This window comes from Sciurus vulgaris, assembly GCF_902686455.1.
Source record: "Sciurus vulgaris genome assembly, chromosome: 11".
Lineage (NCBI taxonomy): Eukaryota > Metazoa > Chordata > Mammalia > Rodentia > Sciuridae > Sciurus > Sciurus vulgaris.
In genome coordinates, this window is record NC_136472.1 from 72,858,877 (window position 1) to 72,877,075 (window position 18,199).

Below are 18,199 nucleotides of genomic sequence, written 5' to 3' on the forward strand. Positions count from 1 at the left end.
CTTTCTCAAATCCCTCACCTCCATCCCCAAGCCACCCTTGCCTAGAGGACTTGATACACAGCCCCTCCATGCTCTACGGTCTGGGCTGTTCTCCCCTCCTTCGCCAAACGGGTTGGTGTAAAATGCAAATCTAACCATGCCACTCGTGTCTGAAAACGGAGAACCCTTGGTGCCCAGAGATAAGGATGACAAATGGGTTTCATTCCAAGTGCCAACTCTGATCAATTGGTTGAGACTGCCTGGGGCCCTGGATTGAAAAGGAATGCAAAATAAATCCTGGCGCAGAGGGAAGGGGTGAAAGGTGATGGGCGATGTCTGCTGTTGGACTGCAGGGGGATGTGGAAGTCGGCTATTTGCCAACCCAGGCCAGGGCTCAAGCTCCTAAGCCCAGCCACAGGACTCCCACGACCCCGCCCCGCAGCTACCCCAGCCTCCATCCCGCTCCTTCTGCTCCATCTTGGCAACCTGGGACTCAGCTGCCAGGGATGCCCCTACACCCTCCAATTTTATGTTCCTGCCTCCTTTTCACTTTGCCTTGCCTGGAAATGCGTCCCTTCTAGAGGAAGCTGTCCCTGAACACCCAGGCTTGTTCTTGCAGCCCCTGGGCATCCCAGTATCTCACTTGGCACTTTATGCGGAAATGATCAATTTCCATGTCTGCCCCACCGTCTGGCTGTGAGCACCGCGCCTGATTCATCTCAGCACACCCTACCCAATCCCCACAGGGCTCAGCCCAGACCTGGCATGAAATGATGTCAGTAATATATATCCGCTCAGCTGAGAGGAATGCAGGATGGAGCCTGGGGTCTGTGGAGGAAAGAAAGAAAAGGGGACAGGCCCTGGAAGCCGCTCTGGGATAACAAGGTGACACCAGGAGAAAGACACCCCCATGGCCAGCAGCCCGCACTCACTGCCTTGTGCTCTGTTTATCACACTCTCACTGAAGCCTCTCTATGGAAGGCTGGGAGGCCATCCCTCCCCAAGCAGAGCTGGGGATCCCTGAGATCCAGGCAGAAAATCTCTTGAAAGGCCCCTCCCTGTTTGAATTGAGGGCTCCTGAGGACAGAGCTGTGTCACCCTGACAGGAAGCCATGCCTGCTCTGTCCCTAGGAGTTATGCGTTTCCATAGAGACACCGCTGCTCCTCTGCCCAGGAAAGGACCCCAGAGTGTGGGCTCTGGGAGGAGCTGGGTGCAGCCTGCCCGACTCACCTTGCCATTGGGGCTCGCCTTCTTGAACACTCTGTGGAGAGAAAGAGAGGTGAAGCCAGGGTTAGCACATCCTTCCCAGGCAGGCGCCTGCAGGCCACCCTGAGGCCCACCAGTGGGCATGCCCTGGTGTGACTTGAAGGCACTTGGAGAGTCCAGTGTCCAGCACTACCAGCTCTTGCCATGTGTACCCAACCTCCATCTAAGCCACCATCGTGGCCATTACAGTACTCCTGGGATACACGACAGCCCCCCGAAGCCCATTCTTCACACGGCAGGGACTCTCAGGGTGGAAGATGCCCAAGCTCTCGCAGAGGCAAAGCCTCAAGGGCCCACAAGGCTGAAATGTGGCCTCACCTCGTCCTCCACATCCCCTCCGCATCTCTCCCTCAGTCCTCTCCCACCTCCCTGCCCCGTGCTGGTCTTCAGACCCACCAGGTGATTCCTGCCTCAGGGCCTTTGCTCTAGCACTTTCCCTGACCATGGGATGCTCTCCCACACATCTGCCTGCCCAACCCCACGGCCTTCCCCAACACTTCAGCCTGCGCCTCCCCTGACACCTTCCCCTCGCTCTACTCTTCCTCTTCCCACATCATCTCTGTAACCTGCTCTGTAATTTCCTTGTTCACTTCATGCTGGCCTGTCTGCTCTCCCAGCAGGCATGCTTCCCAAGGACAGGGGTCTTTGTCTCTTCTGTCCACAACGCAATGGCTGGTCAATAAAACTATTCACGAATAGCAGGTGGCAAGCCTTAAACACCAGCTGAACACGTGAATGAAGGAGTTAGTGAAGGAGTAAGTCGACTGGGACCACAGCACAGGGTACACACACCACACCCGGGGTCACAGCCAGAGCACTAGGTGCCAGGCAGGACGGACCCCCAACTCCGGAGAAGCACTGCCTGTGTCCACGGCTCCTGCTGCCACCTCACCCTGCTGTGTCTGGGCCACCGAGTCCCCTAGACCTACTCACCATCATCTAGCCCAGAACTTCTCAGGGTAATTATTGGGATGGAGAAAAGGAAAGTGGAAGAGACCCAGAGATGAGAGAAGGTGTTGGAGCAAAGAGGGACATAGGAAGAGAGAGGACAGGAGCAGGAGGCCCAGTGAAGGCCACCTCATACCAAGATGGCGGCTCTAAGGAGGAGGCAAGTGGAGTGGTGGCTCTGTGTCCTCCAGAGTCCCGGCCCCTGTCCCGGCCTCTGCTCACTTCTGGGGCCCCAGGGACCACTGATGGGTCAGAGCATTGCCTGCAAAAGCAAGCTCAGCACGCCCTCCCCCGCCTCCCTCGGGAGCCCCAGGCTCTTCCCCTGTCATCAATATTTACCAGCCTTGGGAGTGTGGAGATGCCACAGTTGGCAGGGGTGTGATAATTGCTCAAGTGAGAAAAAATACAGATCACACGGTTGGAACCAGCAGCTCCCAAGCCAGGACTGAGCCTGCAGAAGAGACCAGAAAAGTGGCCCAGTCCACAGGGAACTCAGCTGCTTCCAGGCCTCTGTCTCTCTCTACCCCTCGGAAGCACAGGTCTGAGGGAAAGGAGAAGCCACACACACCTGAGGGCACAAATAACTAAGTCAAGGAAAGCCAGTCCAGTGACTGGTGGGAAGGATAAGGGGTACCCAGTGGTATCTGAGCCAGGCTGGGAGAAGCGGTACTCAAGAAGGCAGGGAGGACGAGAAGAAGGAACTAGCATTTCTTGAGTGCCTAATTATTTTTCATAACAACACTGTGAAATGGATATATTAATCATTATTTTATAAATAATTAATTTGAGGCTCAGAGAAATGCAGTAATTTGCCCAGGAACACACAGCAAACAAGGGACTTGATCAGGATCCAGATCTAATTCTATCTGCCTCCAGAGGCTGGGTGCTCTATAGCCAGCCCCGCTGTTCCCTAAAGCAGGTGTTTTTATCAACATCAGGAATAACAGAAGAAAGCGGAAATGAGGACGGGAAGGGGAAGGGAAGAGAAAGAAATGAAAGGGTGAGTGGGGGCGAGGGACAGAGTGGGGAGGCTAGGGGCAGGAAGCACAGCCAGCAGTGGGGACCGTCCTGGCTCTCAGTCAGCATGGGGCCACCTCCCTCAGGAAGCGGGACTCATGGCTTCCTAAAACAACAGCAGCTGCTGCCGCATCCCTGAGAGCATGTTTGTTATGCCCTGGACATGTCTCCAAGGATGTTTCCCAGAACACTGCTGATCTTTACAACCCTCCCATTTCAGAGACGCGGAAATTGAGGCTCAGAGAGGCGACTCACTGTCTGTCTCTAGAGCCCACTCCTTCACACCACCAAGCCCTCCCCTAAACTCTTCCAGCTCCCCACCCCCAACACTGTCAGCAAAGAGGCCACCATGGGGTGATCCCAGTCTCCCAGGACCCCACACGTGCAACACCACAAGACCACTCCCCTGCCTGCTTCAAAGAGCACAAGCTGGGGTCAAAGTCAAACCCCAGGCCAGTGCACGCCTGTGATCCCAGAGGCTTGGGAGGCTGAGGCAGGAGGATTGTAGGTTTGAAGCCAGCCTCAGCAACCTAGTGAGGCTATAAGCAACCCAGCGAGACCCTGCCTCAGAATAAAGAATAAAAAGGGCTCGGGATGTGACTCAGTGGTAGTGCCCTTCAGTTCAGTTTTTGACAAAAAAGAAAAAACAACCCCAGGTTGTGGGAGACTGGGCTTGGTTTCCCCCCAAGTCTCCTCTGCTGCTCTGCCTAATCCTCGGAGCAACAGCTGGGTTCCCAAAGAGAAACATCAGCAACATTCTGGATGACCAGAATGCAGGCAGGGAACAGAAATCAACTGTGGGTAGCACCAGGCAAGGAGGAGGGGTACTACAAGGAGACAAAGAACCTCACGGGAAGGCTGCGCAGGCAGGTCGCACGGGGGCTGGACCCGGGAACCGGGAAGCCATGGGCTCTCAGGCGGTAGCTCCGTCTCTCCACCTCTCCTCCCAAGGCTGCATGTTCTCCCAGCTGCACGGCCGTCGGTGCAGCTGCTCCATTGTCTCTGTGGACCAATCTCTGCTTACTCAGGGCTTTTCTGTTTCTCCATTCCTTGGGCTGCATGTGACTCACACCCCAACCCTGTTCCTACTCTGCCTCTCGCTCAGCTTCCCGCTCCTAACTGGCTGAATGGCCCAATTCCAAATTGGTTAGCAATTGGTTCGCTTTGGTCAGGTATTCCACCCCTGGGCCAATCAGCTCTTCCCAGGATGAATCACGTGGTCCATGAGGTATGCGCAGAAGGTCTGGTGGGTAGTGTTTTCCAAACCAGGGGTCACCCAGGTAATGAAATCAAAAGATTTTTTTTTTTTTTTTTTTTGCTGTACTGGGGATCGAACTCAGGGCCTTGTGCTTGCGAGGCAAGCACTCTACCAGCTGAGCTATCTCCCCAGCCCTTTTTTTGGTTTTTTTAATGAACCAGAATAGAGTAGAATACAGGCAGCAAAGGTATAATAGATGTGGCATATTAACCAAAATTCAGGTCCCTTCTAAGGCTGGGAGGATGGGAGTATCAATCTCCCACAGCCCTATGAAGTTAGACATGCCTATGTGGCTTGTTCTGGCCAATGACACAGGAGAAGTGTCACATGTCACTTCCAGACAGATGCATATAAGTCCCAGTACATGAATCTCCATGCCCCTTGTATTCATGTTCTATGGCTGCGATAAAAATAATCACAAATTTAGGGGCTTAGAAGAGTACAAATTTATAATCTCTCAGTTCTGTAGTTCAAAAGTTCCAAATGGGTCTCACTAGGCTAAAATCAAGGTGTTGGCAGGTTTCTTCCTGTCAACCTTCCCTTGCCCTTCGTGGCTTCTAGAAGACACTCACATCCCCTGCCTCATGGTCTCCCTCCTCCACCTTGAAAGTCAGCAGGTTCAGGGGGAGTGTTCACCCTGAAACACTTGGACCTCCTCTTTGACCCCCTCTTCCCCTTTTAAACACTTTTGGGATTGCACTGAGCCCATGTGAATAATCTAGAATAATCTCCCTTTTGTAGGCCAGCAGATTAGCAACCTCAATTCCCCCTGCAGGCATCACTGCTCTTTGCTGACTAACCTAATACATCCGGGCTCCCTCTGTCATAGAGTTGAGCATTCTTAGCCTACCACACTCTTTCTTCTGCCACTGAAACCAGCAATGGTCTGGATGGGAAGGGCTGTCCTGCTGCATAAAGGTGAGCAGAAGGGAGAAAGAAAGCACTTGAGCCGCTGAGATTCAGGAGTGTTTTGTTACCACTGCAGACCAGCTTTCCTAGCTGATACAAACAGCCATAGTATTTACTGAAACTTGAGTTTCAGGTGAGGGTAATAAGTTACAATGTAAAACGAATTCCAGGCAGCAAATTTTAAAATGTTTAAAATTCACTCTTCTAAAACAACATGCCTAAACCAAATATGTTTATGAGTGTCTGTGCAGCCTGTTGGCTGATGTTTTCTGATTCCATCGCCCTCCAGTAACCAGGTTGACTTCTCCAGGGAACCCCATCCTCACCGGCATTAATGTTCTATTGCTCTTCTCAAGTCATTAATCCTTCCAGTGTCCCTTTGTACCTGCCAGGGAGAGAGCTACACCACTATGGACCCAGGTGAAGTACCCTCTAAGACAGATTACCCGACAAACAGAACTTAAAATTCTGTGTGGCACAACTAAGAAGTGGAATATTATACTGCACTGAAATTATGCTCTCATCTTTCATATTTCAGGGAAATGACTAAAATAGAATGTTACGCAGAATAAGTCTGGAATCAAAACATTACATTTAGCATTAAAACCAACTTTATATTCAATAAATACCCAAGAGAAAGAATGAGAAAACTTAATGTCGTTAAGATGACAATACTCAAATTGATCTTTGAAGACCAAAATTGATCTATAAATTCAATGTGATTTTTATCAAAACCCCAGCTGAAATTTTTGCAGAAATTTGTAAACTAATCCTAAAATTCATATGGAAATACAAGGGACCAAGAACAGCCAAAACAATCTTGGGAAAAAAAATAGATTCACATGTCCTGATTTCAAAACTTAATGCAAAGGCACAGTAATCAAAACTGCATGGTACTTGCATATGAACATATAGATCAATAAAAGAGAATTAAGAGTTTAGAAAAATACAAATATTTATGATCAATTGTGTGTCGTGTGTGTATGCATGCGCATACTCGCACTTGGGATTGAACCCAGAGGCATTTTACCTCTGGGACTACATTCTTAGCCTTTTTTTATTTTTTATTTTGGGACAGGATATCCTAAGTTGTCATGGCTGGACTTGAACTCACAATCCTCCTGCTTCAGCCTCCTGAGTAGTGGAATTATAGGCATGTGCCACTGTGCCTGGCTGGTCAATTGATTTTTAACAGGGAAGCCAAGACAAATCAATAGGGAAATAACAGCCTTTTCAATGAACGATAATGGGACAACTGGATATTCATATGCAAAAGAATAAAGTTAGACCCTTACCTCACACCATATACAGAGATTAGCTCAAAATGGATCAAAGACCTAAGTGTGAAAATCACAACTATAAAACTCTTGGATGAAACCACAAGGGTTAATCTTCATTATCTTGGGTTAGGCAATGATTTGTTAGATATGACACCAAAAGCTTATGCAACTAAAGAAAAGACAGGTAATATTAAAACATTGGTGCTACAAAGGTCATTATCAAGAAAGAGAAAAGACAACTTGTAGAACAGAGAAAATATTTTCAAATCATGGTTTGAAAAGGTCTTATATCCAGGATATATACAGGACCATTACAAACTCAACAACAAATAGGAAAATAACCCAATAAAAATGGGCAATGGATTTATTTGCATAGACCAATCTCCAAAGAAGTGGCCAATAAACACATGCAAAGATGTTCCTCAGCATCTGTGTTCATGGAAATGCAATTCAAAACCATAAGGCTTAATTCACACCCACTAAGATGGTTATGATAGAAAAGGACAATAATACACCTTGACAAGAACATGGAGATACTGAGTCTCACATAGTGCTGGTGGGAATGCAAAGTGTGCAGCCACTTTGAGAAGCAGCATGGGGGCTCCTCTGAGAATAAAACACAGAGTTCATATACGACCCAGCAAGGCCACTCCCAGGACTTGGAAGAAATCAATTCCACTGAAAAGAAAATGGAAATCGTGTCCACACAAAAACTTGTACATGAATGTCCTTAGCAGCAGCATCTAAAATAGCCATAAAGAATGGGGAAATTTGCCAATGTCCATTAACTAATGAATGTATTTTTAATGTGGCATATACATAAAATATGACTATCATTCAGCCATAAAATGGGACTGAATACTGACTCACACTACAACATAGATGAACCTTGAAAACGTTACGCTGCGTGAATGAAGCCAGATATAAAAGGCCACATAGAGTTGATTCCACCTCCATGAAATGTCTAGAAGAGGCAAATGCATAGAGACAGGAAGTGGATTAGTGATGGCCAGGAGATGGGAGGGTGAGGGAGGAAGGGGAGGGAGTGTAACAGGTTCAGGGTTTCTTTGAGAGAGGTTGACGAAGATATTCTGGAATCGGATAGAAGAGATGGTTACCTGACTTTATGAATATACTGAAACCCACCAAACTGCACCAATGTCACGGTATTCTACCTCAATGTGGAAGGAAGAAGAGAAAGAAAGAAAGGAAAGGAAATGCGCCTCAAAATCAACAGAGTCTGAAGAAGACTCAGTCGCCCGCCTGCTTCTTTTTCTCTCTTAACTTCTGTTATCCAATGATCATAAGTCACTTCATAAGGATGCTGGTGCTCCCTAACAAGGTATACCCCAAACATTAAAAAAGGAGAGTCTGGAAAAAATTAGGGAAGTTAAAAGAAAAACTTGGATCCCAACCTCTGAAAGCCTGGGGGTCAGTGTCCCTGGTCTGGAATGCACAGCCCAGCCCTCTCAGCTCTGACTCCTCAGAGCCCCCGGCCTGCAGCCGCCACTGTTACGACTGCCATCTGTCTTCTGCTCAGCTACCTCTTCCTATAGGAAGCCTTCCCTGACTTCCCCCAGGCTCGGTTAGGAGGCCCCAACTCCACACCCAGCATGTCTCCATTCACAGCAATGTAATGGTCCATTTAATCCCCCTCAGCTGTGCTTTTATACAGAAATGAGAGTAGCGACCTTCTCTGCATTATTGCCAGTGGGTCTCTGGGGCACAGCATGGTGCCTGGGACACAGTAGGTGCTCAATAAATAAGGTTGGAAGTTGCTGAATGAGGGACCTTAAGAGAGGAGTCCAGTGAGAGATGGAGGAAGATTAAAGGACAATGGTGGTGACCCTCACTCCGGCTGAGTGCTGTCCCTGGGCTTCTTCTGTCTCACTTCCTTCTCACTCTCAAGAACAGGCACTGGACTTAGAAAAGGCTTCTCAGGGGCAGGGCAGGCCCCTGCCTTGGTCGAGGCCACCAATCTATCATTCACTTAGGCCCTACCAGGACCACCCTCTGAGGAAATTAACGTAACACAAGGCCAAGTTAGAGAAACTGGCCAGCCATGCCAGCCACCAGCCACTCAGCTTTCCCAGCAGCCAGGCACTGTGCTAAGCACTCGCACACGTTAGTGTGTCGGTCCATCTAACTACTCCCATTCTCCAGAGCAAAAACACCAGGTTCAGAGACTCCAAATTGCTTGTCCAAAGTCACAAGGCCAGTATCAGAAAACTCATAGAACCATTGATGGAAAATCACGGAACAAAACATGTCTTACTTAACACCAGAAAACTCATCCTGAACACAGAGCCACTACCAGGGAACTAGGAGAGCACTCAGAACAATTCATTCCTGTGTGAGAGTCAGAAAAAATCCTGTGAAAGCAGTGAACACGGGAAGAACTTCAGCTTTTCCCTCAATCTTCAGTCAATACCAGAAAACTCATCCAGGAGAGAAATCAGGTACCAGATCCTACTCTAAGAGTGTCACAAATATTAACTCTTATTCTTTCAACTACCCTATAAGGTGTACTACCATCATCCTATTTCGTAGATGAAAAAACTGAGGCACGGCGAGATTAAGAAATTTGCCCAAGGTCACACAGCAAAGTAAGGAGCAGAGCTAGATATTGGAGCTCAGGCGATCTGGCTCCAGAGACCATGCTTTTAAACACTCCCAGTGCTGCCTGGGAGATGGAACTGTATGGTTGTGTCTGGGAAGTCAAGAAAGACTTCAGGGCTGGAGGGGATCTTAATGGACACAGAGAGGTGCAGAGGAGGTAACAGCTCTGCAGGTGGAGGCCCAAAGAGAATGGCTGCGTCCACTGGCTTGGGAGACGGTGAGCAGCTGGGTGTGGCTGGAGTGTGTCCTGAGTGCCTAGGAGGAGCCTCAGGGGTGGAGAGTGGGCTAAAGGAGGGAGCACTCCCTCCCCAGATAGTATGGGAGCACCTCTGTGTACCGATCCTGGGCTAGGAGGGTAGGGGGAGCTGTGAAGGACCTTGAATACCAGGCTCATGAACTTGGCCCTCATCCAGAAGGCAGTGGGGAGCCGTGCACGTCTTAGGGGCGGGAGAGTGAATGGCCAGAACTATATTTTGGACACAGAGATGGCTTCCCCAGTCCTGCTCCTGAGAGCAGCCATGGCTCTGTTGGGCAGAGTGGGCACCAGGCAAGGGGGGCATTCAGTCTCAGAGGCAGACGCCCTACATTCTGACCCACTTTCCAGGGTGTGAGAGCAGCCATCAGGGAACAGGGAGGCGTGAGGAGCAGGTGGCAGCGGAGGCAAAGAGGCTCTGAGAGGCCTTGTGACACTCTCCCTGGAGGCAGGGTTATTTGTGTGCAGACTTGTCCGCTCTGCCAGAGTATCACAGCCCTCCCGCCACAGCCCTGCCTGCCTGCTCACCTGCCATCAGTGCACCTGCCTCTGAACGGCCCAGGCGGGCAGACAGGAAATGTCACCCTGTTTCACAGATCTCTGGGCTCTGGGGAGCCATAGGGGCCACAGAACAACCTGCTTCATTCCCCAGATGGAGAAATCAAAGCCCACGGGCCAGAGGACTCTCGCACTGGGGCAGCCTGGCCTGTGCCGAGCTGGGCTGTGAGGAGCACCCCAAGGTTCTGCTGCCCCTGGCTCCTGCCACTTGCCCTCCCTGGCCCCCTCAGGCCTGCACACAGCTCAGGGGGCACAGGGTGATGCCAAGAGGCCAGAGGGGTCAAGGTGGGCCGGGTCTGGCCAAGTCTGGCTCCTGGGCTCTGGGCTCCCCACAGTCTTCCAGGCAGAGCGTTTGCAAAGTCACTTTTCTGGCCATGATCCATATTTGGGAAGTTTTCAGAGGGTACACATGAAGGAAAGAGGGAAGCCACCAGGTGGCCACGGACAGAGGGGAGGGGGGTTTCTTAAAGGAGCTTGGTCCATTTTCTGGTAACCTATGAAAATGGAGATGTGAAAATCAAAGGCTAATAAAAATGTCACCAACCAGGCTGGCAGCTGGATACCAAAGAACCCACAGACTGCCCTGAACGCTGTCCAGCCTTCCTGAGGGTCAAGGATGGGAAGGCTGCAGAGGAAAGAGCCAGAAGCTGTGGTAGGCAGACCTTGCCTGAGTCCTGCATGACCTTGGGCCAGTCTCCCATCCTCTGAGCTCACCCCCAGGGGTTGGAAATAATATTAAAACCTGGTAGCTATCAGGAACCCAAAAAAGGGGAGCTGACATTGTTGATATCATTACTATCATTATCATCATTACCCTGTCAGTGCCCTGCCCTCCCCCATGCTGTCGGGGAGAGCACTTGCCTTAATGTCCCTTAGGAGGCCCTGGGACATAGGCGTAGCTATGTGACCCCTCTGGAGACAGGGAGGTCTTTTTAGCTGCTGTTCTCCTTCCCAGTCTCACATGGAAGGCACAGTTGGTGATGTTCTCTTCCCGGTTTAGACTCCCACCTTCCAGAAATCCCCAGAGACATGCCCCGTTCTTCTGTCATCCTGCCCAGCCCATCCTTCCATCCGCACTCCCCCTATGCTATGCTCACCAGCTTCCCAACTGTCACCAAGAAGCCCCCGACAGCGTCAGTGCTCCTGCCCTGATTCCTCTGCCCCCTCGAGGCTTGGCTTCTCCCTCCCTTCCATCATCTTTATTTCCCTGCTTTCTCTCCTTCCTTTTATTTTCCACAACTCTGGGCATTGTTCGTCCCTGCAGGAGAGTCAGACCCCTGTGGACTGTGTGTGTAGCCAGGGCACCTACACTCTCGATGGATGTGGAGTGGGGGTACAGACATTCCACAAAGAGAATTCTCCCCCAGAAGCAGAGTGTGGTGTGCCCAGCTGGGCTCCAACCACATCAGCCCCTTTCCCCTCAGCATCCACAGGGTGCCTGCCCCTTGCTGCGCCTTAGGGGACACCATCGAACTAGAAGAATAACAAACTTCAGAGAGCAGGAACTGCATCCTCCTTTAGTCGGACCTTTTCCTTGTTACATAGTAGGTGCTTAATAAATATTTTGAATGAATGAATAAATGAACCAACTAGAAACAAACCCTGAGCTCAAAGCTGGGGAAAAATAGGACTGAGGCCAAACAATAAATTAGAGGCAGCAGCCTGACCACCAGGATGAGCTGCGGCAGATGCACAGCCTCAGTAGGAACCTGCAGAGACCGAGTGCTCCAGACACCTGACAGCCCCGTCACCTTTCCAGCAGGAAGATTTTATCTAAAGGGGTCTGGGCCAGGTGTGGTGGTGCACACCTGTAATCCCAGGGGCTTGGGAAGCTGAGGCAGGAGGACTGCAAGCTCAAAGCCAGCCTCAGCAATTTAGGGAGGCCCTGTCTCAAAATAAAAAATGAAAAGGACTTCTGGGCACGGTGGTGCACACCTGTAATCCCAGCTGCTCAGAGGCTGAGGCAGGAGGATCACGAGTTCAAAGCCAGCCTCGGCAATTGACTACGGCCTTAAGCAACTTAGTGAGACCGTGTATCAAAATTTTAAAAATAAATAAATCAAAAGGGCTGGGGATGTGGTTTAGTGGTTAAGCACTCTTGGTTCAATCCCTGGTACCAAAAATGTAAAAAGCACGGGGCAGTGGGGTGTGTGGCTTGAGGGGGATTAACTTTTGCCCACTTAAATGTACAAACTTTTAGGAGTATAGAATAACATATTATAGTATATTAAAACAACATACTAATTCAAAATCAATTCTTCTTTCCCACTGTGGATCCAGTCTGGGGACCCATCTCATATCAGCTGCTCTGTAGGTCGGTCAGGAGGCCAAGAGCCTCTGTGGCCAGGGCCCTTGCATGGGCTGAGGCCTAAGGCCTGAGTGATGGCTCTTTTCCTGAGGAAGAACTCGGGGGAGGTATGCCAGATATGGTGGCCATGGTGGCTTGGAGCTGGCTTGTGAAGATTAAGGAGATGACTGTCACCAGATTTTTAGAAATTTTTGAATTAGTTGTTACACAAAGTCATTATCAGTGGTTCTCTTGGGGGGGGGGGGGCGTGGAGTTTGAGTTTGCACCCAAGGGGATATTTTGCAATTTCTGGAGACAATGTAGAGGTCTCGACTTGGGGGGCAGTCTCCCAGTTTCTAGCAGGTACAGGCCAGGATGCTGCCTGCATAAGGCAAAGGGCACTAGTCCCCAGGCCCCAACAAAGGATCTCTAGTCCAAGTGTTAACAGTGTTGATGCTGAGAAATCCCAATAAGCATAATTAAGTAAAGTACTTAAAAACAAAGGGAATACATGCTCAAAGCTTATCACTTCCTAATGACCTTATGGAATTTTCCTATTTGTTCTTTGAGGTTACCTATGTCTATGATGGCTGTGGAGGGGGTGGACTCTGTGTAATGGGGTCTACTGTGCATCTTTCCTCAACTCCATCTTCAATAACATCACATTGAGCAGGCGTCTGTGGCAGGAGTTTTTACACCACAGAAACTGGCAAATGCTACTATCCATTCACCTTCCTTTCCCCCCCACCCCAAAAGGCCAATTGCTACCAGCACACAGTTGAGTGTCACCCTATGGAAAAAAGGAAGTTCACAGCCTGGGGAATCCTTCCCAAGTTCCAGCTCAGTACTGGCTTGCTCTGTGGAGTCTGAAACAAGGATCTGAATGTGGCCCTGTGCACAGACTCCAGCACACACACACACACACACACACACACACACACACACACACACACCCCATATCACACACTGACAGACACCACACCCACCACACAGACACACAAACCATGCAAACCAAATAGTAGTCCACATCCACATATGCACATCACAAACATACCACATGGACTGGGGATGTGGCTCAGTGGTTAAGCACCTCTAGGTTCAATCCCCTGTATCAAAAACAAAAACAAAAAAACCAACACACCGCACTCGCCACACCACAAAGGCAACGTAGACAGTTGCTACATGCATACCTTCGATGCTTCATACATCACACAGTCACACCACACACACACACACAAACACACACACACTTAAACACACCACATATACAACCCCCACACAGTACACCCACAAATACTACATATTCCTCACACACGTACAAACACATCACACTCGCGTGATACACACACCACACAAACACACATACACTCCCCCGGTAGCCGTCCACCCAGGGGAAGAATAACTTGAACGATAAGAGAAATAGAAAGGAATGTCAATCCCACCGACTGCATTCTTCGGTGTCTGAACACTAGTACTCCTCCCCATCCTCTGTGGCCTACCCTTCCCCACACCTTCTGCTAAGATGACGTTCTCAACATTCCTCTGAAAAGCACCAAGTCAGGTGACCCTATTTCAGTACTTCTGTAACCGCTGGCCAAGTGCTTCCCCAGCCCCGCTCCCTGTCCGGCTCTCAGTAGCTCCAGAGCCGAATCTGGCCTCTGCACCTTCCCAAGCCCATGCAAGCAGTACCCTGGGCATTCCAGCCACGAGACACTTCTACTGCCACCAGATACGGGTAAGCCCAAATCTCCATCTCCAGTCAGACCCTGTCTGACCTCACGCCCACAAGTGATGGGATATCACTACTTGGAAGTCCCCCAAGTCCTCAGGCAAATTCCAACCAACTTCCTCCCCACGGAGCTCCCCTGTGCTCCCTGTCCCTGCCCATCCCAGAGGTAGCACAAAGGAAGTCTCAACGCACATCTCAGGAATCAAGAAATAATGATGCAAATTCCATAGCGAGAAAAACAACATCAACTTCCTGGTGAGGCAGATAGGAAGTCTTACCCCATTTTGCAGCTAAGAGCCCTGAGGTTCCGCGGTGTTCCAAGACCAGCCCTGGAGCAGAGCAGAGGCAGTGAACCGTAAGGTGCAGGGTGGCCCGTGAGACCCAGAGCTGGGGACTGCACGCGGCAGCAGCCAGGCCAGGGCCAGCCCTGCAGATCGCTCTCCCCAGCCCTGAGTGAGGGGTCAGTTACAAAGAAAAGGAAAAGGCGTTCCTGATACGCGTCCTGTTTCCTCTCCTCCTCTGGGCTTCTCGAGCCACGGAGGGCGGATGTCTCTGGGCTGGCAGCACTTGGCCTGTGCACAGACAGGCCACGGTGAGGGTCTCTTGAACCCCTTCCCACCCCAGCTGTGTGCTCTGTGTGGAGGCCTGAGCTCACTGCAATGACCCCTCAAGCTTCTTTACCAGCTCCAGGAAGCCTCTGCCTTTTATCTTGAGTAGGTACCTCCTGTCCATGAATGTGCCATTAAGGCACCTCCCCAGGAAGCCCCCCATGTCACCCTCACTTGCTGCCCCAGAGAAGCCAACTCCCTAGCTGCCCAGCTCATTCTGTGCCTATTGCCTGTGGGACCTGGGCTTTCCAGGAGTCAGGCAGGGGAGGGGTCCCAAAGGCAGAGGTCATCAAATGAGGTTTCTTGAGTGAGAGAACAAAAAAGGAGTTTCCCCCATCAGGCAGGGGACCTTCCGAGGACACAGGTCAGGTCTCAAAGAGGGATCTCTGAAGGAGGTAACCATGACTCCTCCATCAGACTAGAGACTCCCGCAGGATAAAGGTCATGCATCACTCCTCAGGCAACCGCCAGAGGATGAGGTAACCATGTCCCCTCTACGTTACAGGGGGTCCCAGAGAACAGGAGTCAGGCTCCCCCATCACACATGACCCTCTCTCTCCTGGAGGACAGGGCCATGTCTCCTCCATCAGAAAGGAGCTCATAAACAGCATTGTCACCATCTGTTGCCCCCACAGCATTCCCAGACCAGACTTCAGCTCAGTCTAAGTCAGACGGGTGGGCTACCCTCTAAGGCAGAGCTGGAGGGATCTTTCCCCCATTTTTCCCTGCGTAGGATCCCATGCCAACTTCCCATCCATGCCCTCAATGAACTAAAGCTTCCAAGCCATACTTAAGACAGCCTCGTGTCTGGGTAGAGGTCAGAGACCATCTATGTTGATCAGGGTCAATGACTTCTAGAGAGATGGCTATGGGACAGCTGGGGGACCCTGACAAAAGGATGTTCAGGTCACACCATGCATTCAGTCTGGCCTCAATGCAACCAGACGTGTGACTTGGATGGATCTCTGTGCCTGGATTGGTCCCTATGGGGAAAACCCTTCCCCTTTGTCCAGTAATACCAGCCTTCTCATCTCCAAACCATGTTGGCAAACACTCCTGGTTACATAGTAGCACGAAACATCAGGGAGAGGGCAGAATAGGGCCCTTCCTAGATCCTGCTTTGAGGACAGCACTAGCCTTCCCTGGGTGCTGTCCTGAGATTGGTCCAGGCATCTCCACAAACATCCTCCCTACTATACCAGCTCCTGGGAGCTGCTATTAGTTAGCATCGATCCACAAAGTGCTTTGCTGACACTTTTTATGAGCTCGGCCTCACCCAGCCCCAGGGGACTGGGAGCAAGAAGCAAAAACCAAGACGGGGGAGCCCGGGCCACTGGGTTGAGCCAGAAAGTTGCTGAGCTAGCATTTGAGGTCTGGTTACAAGGACTGTGGATGAAGTTCAGGGGTAGAGCACTTACCTAGCATGTGCAAGGTCCTGGGTTCAATTCCCAGTGCCAGGGGAGAGAAAAAAAAAAAAAAAAAAAAAAAGAGAGAGAAATGAAATCAGATCCCAAGATTAAGGTCCAAACAAGCTCAGAGCCAGCTCAATGTAATTGTAAGCTGAATGCACATGTACTGAATTCCAACTTGATTAACTTCAGTAAAAATCTGATTGCATATTTTTATTCAGAAATTATTATTAGCTCAGCCCTGTGGTACACATTTATAATCCTCACGACTTGGGAGGCTGAGGCAGGAGGATCATAAGTTCAAGGCCAGCCTCAACAACTGAGTGAGACTCAAAATAAAAATTTAAAAAGAGCTGGGCACATGGCTCAGAGGTACAGCAGCACCCCAGTTTAATCCCTAGTACTGGGAAGGGTAAAAAAAATAAAAAGAAAAAAAAAAGATGAAGAAATTATTATTGTTATTATTACTAGTGGTGATATTTAAGTGTTTAATACAAGCCAGACATCATTCTAAACATTATATTAACCCACTTAATACTCACAAGAATCCTATAAAGTAATCTTATTAAGTCCATTCAACATATGCCCACTCGATATACTCTTATTATCCCCAACTGGAAATGGACACAGATAGGTTAAATAATTTGCCCAAGGTCACAGGGCAGGAAATAAAAAAATGTAAGTAGTTCAAACCAACTGCTTGATACATTAAGAAGAAAAATGGCTAGGATACAGCTCAGTGGTAGAACGCTTGCCTAGCATACTCAAGGGCCTGGGTTGGATCCCTATTAGATACTTTGAAATTTATCCTAAGTGTGTTCCAAACAAAACACACTTGTGATTGGGCACACTGTGGTCTAGGTTAGAAGGTAATACTACTCCTAGGAGGTGACACTGGCCCATCTGCTCCAGGAGTACTGGACAGAGAGAAAGTCCTATTAGTACGACAAGGATGAATTATGGAATTTTTTTTTAAGAAATGCATTTTCAAAACTTCCAAAAATTTACACAGGTCTGCAGGTGATGGGGGAGCAGAGAAGCTGGCCAAGAGCAGCTGTGCCTCATGAGGTGGGTTGCAGGGAAGGAGCATTCTGGGGCATCTCCAAGCCACACCCTGGACTTGGTAACAGACACTCCCATGCCCAGCTGCAAACCTGGCACCTGCTCCTTCTATTGCCCCAGCAGAGGTTGTGAGAAGCCTGCCAATTGGAACAGGCAGACCCCTTCTTAACAGCCAACCTGTCTGGAATGACAACCCCAGAACCAGCTCTGCTGCCCCGGCCTGAAGACTCAGGTCATCTGATCCCAAACCCCAGGGAAAAGGATGCACACATGGAAAAGGATGTGGAGAAGAGCAACTGGGAACAGGGTCAAGATCTCTAGCACAGCACTTAATGGTTCTGTTTGTTTCACATGGCACCTCGCCTCACCTGTCCTTACCTGGACTGTGGAATGACATGGCCTGCCTCCAGGGTGTCGAGGGTAGTCAATGAGCTGACCTGTGTATATCCCTGGCACATAATCCAAGTTCAATATGTGGGAGGCTTAGTACACAAAGAACCACCAGAAATACCAAGGCACAAGGCAAGCAAGGCTGCAAGGGCCTTTGGAGGCGGCAGGGTCGGAGGTGTGGGTAAGTAATCGCCCAGGGCAGGTGGGTAAGTACGCTCGACCAGGAAGTGGAGGAGCCTATACCCCATGCCACACTGCCTCCCAGCACTCACCCTGTGGTCTCTGTGGGCCCTGTTGTCTTCCTGCGAGCTTGGAGTATGGCAGATGAGCTTCTCAAGGCCTAGACAGACTCTCCTTCAACTCTCCATGGCTCAGATTTCACCCTCATCAGGAAACCTCATGACTAACAGGCCCTCTTGGTGTCCTGATTATCCGTAGGAGGTCCTGGGTAGTGAGCATGAACATTTGCATCACCGCAAGTGAAGGGCCTAAATGATTTGGTCTCTTGCTCAGCTTGGTCTCTTGTGAATTAGTCACGGAGGACTGCTGGCGGCTCAGGGCTGAACCGCCATGTGGTGACCTTGTAGACCAGCTGGGGTCATCGTGCCATGCTGCCTGTTACTCCT

The 18,199-nt window shown here is 50.0% G+C and overlaps 1 protein-coding gene across 6 annotated transcripts in view; it reads right to left on the bottom strand.

The window, feature by feature from the left end:
• ARRB1 (arrestin beta 1) overlaps positions 1 to 18,199 on the bottom strand; it is a 79,427-nt gene that overhangs the window by 25,320 nt on the left and 35,908 nt on the right. For 3 of the 6 annotated variants that reach the window (XM_079104450.1, XM_079104449.1, XM_079104448.1), the window contains one exon: positions 1,211 to 1,241. In XM_079104450.1, coding sequence (XP_078960576.1) covers positions 1,211 to 1,241 — 31 coding nt within the window. Of the gene's footprint in view, positions 1 to 1,210; positions 1,242 to 4,062; positions 4,497 to 14,382; positions 16,174 to 18,199 lie in introns of those variants that run through there. The other 3 variants (XM_079104453.1, XM_079104452.1, XM_079104451.1) reach the window with 3 other exon arrangements.